This window comes from Dermochelys coriacea, chromosome 9 (genome assembly GCF_009764565.3).
Source record: "Dermochelys coriacea isolate rDerCor1 chromosome 9, rDerCor1.pri.v4, whole genome shotgun sequence".
Classification (NCBI taxonomy): Eukaryota; Metazoa; Chordata; order Testudines; family Dermochelyidae; genus Dermochelys; species Dermochelys coriacea.
In genome coordinates this window covers 95684694-95692510 of record NC_050076.1, presented here as the reverse complement: position 1 = coordinate 95692510, position 7817 = coordinate 95684694, and the positions used below count along the sequence as shown (strand labels likewise).

General features: G+C 45.3%; 1 protein-coding gene across 1 annotated transcript; it reads left to right on the top strand.

Annotated features, from left to right (window-relative positions):
- Positions 1-55: 55 nt before the first annotated feature.
- Positions 56-6977, top strand: SLITRK2 (SLIT and NTRK like family member 2). The gene is made up of 2 exons (XM_038417738.2): positions 56-319; positions 664-6977. Exon 2 carries the CDS (start codon positions 709-711, stop codon positions 3280-3282), a length of 2574 nt encoding a protein of 857 aa, XP_038273666.1. The 5' UTR covers positions 56-319; positions 664-708; the 3' UTR covers positions 3283-6977.
- The last annotated feature ends 840 nt before the right edge of the window (positions 6978-7817 follow it).

The following is a 7817-nucleotide window of genomic DNA, read 5'->3' as shown; positions in this document are numbered from 1 at the left end:
GGGGCGGGGGAGGAGGCGTGCATCCCCCGGCCGCCCCATCCCCGGCCGTGACGTCAGCCCCGGCCCCGTCCAAGGGCAGCCTGCAAAAGCCTCGGGATTCAAACCGCTCGGCGCAGCGGCGGGGCGCGGGCTGCAGCCGGGACTGGAGCGGCGGCGGCGGCGGCTCCGGCTCCGGCTCCGGCTCCGTCTCCTCCCCGCCCCCCCGCGCCCAGCCCAGCCCGCCGGGGCGAAACTTCCATGCGGCGCGGCCGCCGCTTGCTGCGGGATGCGGAGCGCGTGGGTCGGTGCGCGGGCGGGGAGCCGGGTGCGGTCCTGATGCGTGAGTCCCGCGGCCGGGGGAGCGCTCGGAGTCGGGGCGCAAGGAGCCGCCTGGGAGCGGGGCAGCTCGGGGCTGAGCGGAGGCAGGCGGCTCTGCTGGGGTGTGTGTGTGTGGGGGGGGGGTCCCTTGCAGCTGGTTGGGGGCGGGGGGGGGCTCTGAGCCAGTTTTGGGGTAACTCGGGGGGCAGGGGGTTAGCAGGAATGCTCTGGGCTGCCCCCAGGACCAGTGGGAGGAGGGTGTGTGTGTGTGGGGGGGGCTTTTGCCCAGATCTGCCTTGTTGCTCCCCCCCCCCTTTCCTGGCTTCCTTAACTGGGGTTCTCCTTCCCCTCCCCACCTGCCTGCAGGTTTGTCTGTAGGTACCGGAGCCGGGACCCGCGCGGCGTCTAAAGATGCTGAAGGGGGTCTGGTTGCTCAGTGTGTTGACAGTGGCGGGGATCTCGCCCACGACGGAGAGCCGCAAGCCCGCCAAAGACATTTGCAGCCGGAGCCGCTGCCCCTGCGAGGAGAAGGAGAACGTGCTGAACATCAACTGCGAAAACAAAGGCTTCACCACCGTCAGCCTGCTGCAGCCGCCCCCCTCCAAGATCTACCAGCTCTTCCTCAGCGGCAACGCCCTCAGCCGCCTGCACCCCAATGAGTTCGTCAACTATTCCAACGCCGTGACCCTGCACCTGGGCAACAACGACATGCAGGAGATCCGCACCGGGGCCTTCAGTGGCCTGCGGACCCTCAAGAGGCTGCACCTCAACAACAACAAGCTGGAGGTGCTACGGGAGGACACCTTCCTGGGCCTGGAGAGCCTGGAATACCTGCAGGCCGATTACAACTATATCAGCGCCATCGAGGCCGGAGCCTTCAGCCAGCTCAACAAGCTGAAAGTCCTCATCCTCAACGACAACCTCCTGCTGTCCCTGCCCAGCAACGTCTTCCGCTTCGTCCTGCTCACCCACCTGGACCTGAGGGGGAACAGGCTGAAGATGTTGCCCTTCGCCGGCGTCCTGGAGCACATTGGTGGGATTATGGAGATCCAGCTGGAGGAGAACCCTTGGAATTGCACCTGCGACCTGCTCCCCCTCAAAGCCTGGCTGGACACCATCACCGTCTTTGTCGGGGAGATCGTCTGCGAGACGCCCTTCCGGCTGCATGGGAAGGACGTGACCCAGCTCACCCGGCAAGACCTCTGCCCTCGGAAAAGTTCCAGTGACTCTCACCAGAGGGAAAAGCACCCTTCCCACTCAGACACGCACATCCAGAGGCTCTCACCCACGGCCAACCCTGCCATCAGTCCCACCAGAGCCCCAAAAGCCAGCCGGCCACCCAAAATGAGGAACCGTCCAACGCCTCGGGTCACGGTGTCAAAAGACAGGCAAATTTTCGGACCTATCATGGTTTACCAGACCAAGTCCCCTGTGCCCATCACCTGCCCAAGTGGCTGTGTCTGCACTTCGCAAAGCTCTGACAATGGTCTAAATGTGAACTGCCAAGAGAAAAAGATCAGTAACATCTCAGATCTCCAACCCAAACCCACCAGTCCAAAGAAACTTTACCTTACAAGTAACTATCTACAGGTTGTTTATAAAACTGATCTCCTTGAATACACCTCTCTGGATTTGTTACATTTAGGAAACAACAGGATCGCAGTGATACAGGAAGGTGCCTTTACAAACCTCATCAGTTTACGCAGACTTTATCTCAATGGCAATTACCTTGAAATCCTGTACCCTTCTATGTTCAGTGGACTGCAGAGCTTGCAGTATCTCTACTTAGAGTATAATGTCATTAAGGAAATCCTGCCACGCACTTTTGATGCTCTGAGCAACCTTCATCTATTATTTCTGAACAACAACTTGCTGAGGTCTTTGCCTGATCATGTGTTTGGTGGTACTTCCCTCACGAGGCTCAATCTGAGGAACAACCACTTCTCACACTTGCCTGTGAGAGGCATCCTCGACCAGCTCTCGGCTTTAATTCAGATAGACCTCCAAGAAAATCCTTGGGATTGCACGTGTGACATAATTGGGCTCAGGGACTGGATAGAGCATGTCACTGAGCAGAACAATCAGCAGGCAAGTCCCCCTGTAGTTATCAATGAGGTCATATGCGAGTCTCCAGCTAAGCACTCAGGAGAACATCTGAAATTCCTGAGCAAAGAGGCCATCTGTCCAGAGAACCCTAACTTGTCAGATTCTACTCTCTTTATGACTCATAACACAGATACACCACAATCCCTTAGCATCTCGCCCAGCTCCTATCCAGAAATACACACAGAAGTTCCACTCTCTGTCTTAATTTTAGGCTTGCTGGTTGTGTTTATCTTGTCTGTCTGTTTTGGGGCAGGCTTGTTTGTCTTTGTTCTGAAACGCCGAAAGGGAGTGCCAAGTGTGCCCAACAGCGCAAACAACTTAGATATAAGTTCATTTCAGCTGCAGTATGGGTCTTACAACATGGAGAACCATGATAAAACCGAAGGGCATGTTTATAACTACATCCCCCCTCCTGTCGGGCAGATGTGCCAAAACCCAATCTACATGCAAAAGGAAGGGGATCCAGTTGCATACTACAGGAATCTCCATGAGTTTAGCTATAGCAATCTTGACCACAAAAAGGAAGACTCCGCCAGCCTTGCATTTACAATCAGTGCCGCTGAATTGCTGGAAAAGCATTCCTCGCCAAGGGAGCCAGAGCTACTGTATCAAAACGTTGCAGAGAGGGTCAAGGAACTCCCCAGTGGAGGGGTTGTTCATTATAACTTTTGCACCTTACCCAAAAGGCAGTTTGCTCCTTCCTATGAATCCAGACGCCAAAACCAGGACAGGATAAATAAGACTGTTTTGTATGGAACACCCAGGAAATATTTTGCAGAACAGTCTAAACCCGAGCATCCTTTGCTGCAAGGAAAGCTACAAACGGAACCAGACTACCTCGAAGTTCTGGAAAAACAAACTGCAATTAGTCAGCTGTGAGGGTGGATGGGGGGGGGGGGAAGGAGGCATTTTAAAAGGGTCTTAAAGTCAAACTTGATTAGTATTGAGTTCTGAATCAGTGTGATTTGTCACATTCTCAATATTTCCACTTTTTAAATTCTGAAAACAAGCAAACATAACCCTCTTATACTGTGGGTGTAGTGTTGTTTTTGCAAAGGTCCCTTTAAGTTATTTCTACATTTTTCTTCTTTTTCCCCTCCCCTTAGGAACTGTCTCTGCAAATGAATGTTTTGACAATAGATTTTTGCATAATTCTTTTTTTTTTTGAGTTGGGAGGAAGGGAGACTTTTTTTTTCTTCAATTTAAAGTGGAAAGGTAATGTATTATGTAGAAGATCTCCAAAGATCTTTTTCCTGGACTATAACTTTTTTTGTAAATAATAATATACAATACTGCTGTTTCAATTACAAGTATAGCCACTGGGCATCACTTTCTTGTGTTAAAGTGCCTTTGCACTTTAAGTACATTATTACTTAATTGTTGCTCTTAGCTTTGATAAATTGAACCTATTTTAATGTGTTGTATTTTTGAAATTAAAAAAATGTAAAATAGATCTATATGTCAGCTGCATTAAATCAAACGATCTTGCTTGAGTTATAGGAAACCAGACCTTCTTTAAGGGAATGTAGTTCTAGGACTTTATAGATTGAACTGTAAATTATTTGGATTTTTTTTCCCCTTTGGGTTTGGTTTAAGTGATTCATTGATATCAACTAAGAGGACTTAGCAATGGACTAGAGGTAATCAGCTGCCTCAGATGGGAGTAACAGTTCCTTAATAAAAGACATTTAACATGACATCATAGTGAACTGAACAATTAATGTCCCTTCTCAATTCATTACACTGCAGCTCTAACATGGCCAATAATGTTCAGTGGTTTAAGATTATTTTCATACTAAATAAAACATTACTCTACTTGTAATATATATTTTCTGCATTAAATTAGATATTTTTATACATTTAACAACAGAGTTTATTTTTCTAACTTAATTGGAATTACCACTTTGCTTTCTTGCCAGGTGTAGTACTTTTAAAATAAGCATGCACACCAGCAGGGGCCGCCACACAACCTCATTAAACATACAGCCATACATGTAAATGAATAAACAAACTTGCAGAGAAACTTCAGAAATGAGATTAGAACCTGGGTCCCCTCAGTCTGCTAGAGATTGATAGATACATCATACTAACTTTCAGCAACGTGAACAATTTCATGTTTTCCCTATCTAAATAGAAAGTAACCGTGCAACAATCCTAACCTAGTTGATAAACAACTCCTACTAAATACAGTAGTTTAAATTTTTAGAGGGGTTTATTAATCGATTACCTTTCAATCTCAATATGGGTTTTAATAAGAACATCAGTAAACACAGTCAATATATTTTCTGTTCTGCCTTTGACTTGGGCTTGTGTTACTTGAATCTTTACCTTCACATCTAAAATGTACATTTCTTTCCTTCCTGGAGAATATTGACAACATTTTAATTAACAAGTGAGATACACAAACTTTATAGAGCCTTAGTAGCCTGTAAATAATTTTTAGATTCAAACATTGTGTGATTTCAACAAACAGCTCTTATTTACAACAAAAAGTTTTGTTTTGTCTATTGTAAATCCTTATGCAACTGGGATGGTGATCTGCATATAAAGTAGGCCAGGCTTTTCAATTCCTTATTAAAGCAATTGATGGAGTCTGAAAGAAGCACACTGTTTCCTTTTCATAAATAGGTTACCCCACATAATAATCCTTTATTATCATGCAGAGATTGAAGTGGACTCTGCTGACTGATTTTTAAAGCTTTACTATAACTAACGATATATTATCTGCAACTTTGAGGAATTTTAAGCAATAGATTTTTGTTATAAATTACTACAATCTGTGTTATTTTAATCAGGACTTTTGCCAGCAGGAAGTAGCTTTATATTTAAGAAGTAAACAAAGTTTGCATGTATAGGGTCAAATATATGGGTCATTCTGCAAATTGTTTTCTAGTGAGTTATGTGACATATGTGTACATTAATATGCTAACATGTCAATTGCTTATCTTTAGAGGCCGTAACTTCTATTGCTGCTCATTAGATCAGGTTTAAAACGGAAGTGCTGCAATGAACCACTGAAGAATCAGTCTTCAAAATGGTCTCATTTCAAGAAGGAGGAGAAGTATTTTCATATTAGTTGAAGTTGGAATATTTGCCTGGAATAGCATCCATCTTTGGGTGAGGTACTTATTTGAGAGCTTCCGTTACTATTGTCTTATGTCTGTGACACGGCAAACAACTAAATGTATTTATTGCTGAGAAAACTAGAAAAATCTGGTGTAGGGATTACTTAAAGTGACCGTTTTGTGATGGGATTTGCTGCATTAACTCTTTCTAAATTCCCTTTTAGTACCGTTTGCAAAGACTGGCACTGTTCTGTATCTGTAGTACTTTAGTAAATCATCTTCCTCCCCTCTCCAAACAGAGCAGAACCAATGCTAAATTTCCTTGTCTTCTGCAAATTTGGGTTTTCAATTCTATAATGTTTAAGAATAACATGGTAGCACACAGATTATGAATTCATTTAGTAGCTATTTATGGTTCAATTTTTATGTTTGTTTTGCTTCCCTGAGTTTTGCATGTGGTTCGCCTTGATGGCAAAGAGAGATTTTTTTCAGATATTTTCCTTTACATTTTTTTTTAGATCTATTAATGTATTTTATTTAGTAAATGCGTTTTGATTTGCCTTATCAGTGCAAACTTTTCAAAACAATTTTTATTCTAGGATCTTGTTATACATTATTAAACTTTAATTTTATTCGCTGCTTGCATAGGTTTGAGAGATTTTTTTCTTTAACAATTAAAATGCTGCTTCTAATAGAGCAAGTTGTGCCTCTCAGCCGCTGTCCTGTGGAATTCTGCTAGGCAGCAGTGGCGACTGCTTCTTGCTCCTAGGAGATGATGCCTGCCTTGGTAGCAGCCTCATAGTTAGCAGCAATCTGAAAAGATCTCCCTGGTTGATGGCTCCTTTCCAGAGCTCACCTGTGATGGGAAAAAAAGAGTGACCAAATCAGTGGAAGACTGTCTCTGTATAAAATAAGATGAAAAGAGTTTCTTTCCTGGTAAATTGATGCATTTATGAAGCATGACAGAATGGCCCCCAGATTAAAGATGATGGGTGAGATAGGGTGGCACAGTACTAAAACTATGTAGCTATTTGCAGAGCAAATAAAAAGACAGCCTATTTTCAGAATTCATGGCTGCACATTTGTCTCTCTGGATATAGAGCATTAAATTAATAGGGCTACTGGTAAAGTAAGATCTAAATAAGGTTATCAGAAGTTGACCCACCATGAACACCTGATGAGATGAGGCCGAACGCTACCCTGATTTACACCCCTGTGCATGGGGGGATGGGTATAAGGAAAGGTGTAACTGAGGATAGAATTTGGTCTATGGTTCCTAGGCGGGCATCTCCTAGGAGAAATTCTATTGCATGTGTGACACACCTGTCTTTCCTGTTTGCTTATTTGTAAATGCTCATTTTTTTTTTGATAGGGAGATTGAGAGAGAGAACTGCAGTCAGTGGTGTCCATGGCCCTTTTCCCTAGAGCAGAGCTGCTAGTGCCCCTATTCTGGCCAGCTTCTAGTTTGGGTAATTGCTAGAGGTTGACATTGTAAACCCCCCTCTCCCCATCAAAAAGCAAAGATTTGTAGAAGGGCCACGGTTTGCTATGTCTCAATGTGCCACCCTCTGCTGCTTGTGACTTTCTGAAGCCTCCACGTTGTCTTTCTTCCCCCCCCCCCCCGAAGATTCTATTCTCCTCCCAATTTTCTTCACCGCCTCAACTCTCTTTGCCTTCCAAGCTGCCTAAACACCTTCTGCAAGTTCTTTCCCTGCACTGATTCAAGCGCTCCCCTCAGATGTATCCTTCTCTGCTGTCCCCCTTTCCTCACAGACAAGCTCTTCCTGTGCCCTATTTCCCTGTTGCTGAATTTCAGCACCGAAGGAAGTGATTCAGCCTGGACAGTCAAGTTCCCCTTCTTTCTGCCTCCTTTGACAGCAGCAGTGTGTGTCTTTCTTGGATGCTGCATGGTAAACATGGGCCTTAGCACTAGAGGGAGCTGCATGTAGCAGTTCCCTTCCCCTGCCGCTGTGTGATCCTCTTCAGCTGGAAGAAGAGGCTAGCTGGCCGGCTTCTAAAACAGAGCAGTGCTCTTGCATCCACGGTGGATTTAACATGTGCTACCCAATCTGCCTTTGCTGAGGGACGTTCTGCATGAGGATTGGCAGATTAATAATCTTAAACCATAGTATTTACATTCTGCCTCCCTAATATCCTCTGGATGTTGACTTCTTCGTTTCTGTCCCTAAACTGTTGCCTTTAGTTGCTGTGCCCTGTTAAACATCTGCCTTATTCCATCCCTGAGGTGGATGCATGTTGTTGGTGGCTGAAGTGATCCTTGTAGAATGTGGGTGCTTTGGGATGAAAAGCGCGTATAAATTCTTTTTGTATCTACAGAGAATTGCACAT

What these genes read in the sequence shown, in the direction of transcription:
- SLITRK2 (XM_038417738.2), top strand. Translation starts at nt 709, where the DNA reads ATGCTGAAGGGGGTCTGGTTGCTCAGTGTGTTGACAGTGGCGGGGATC.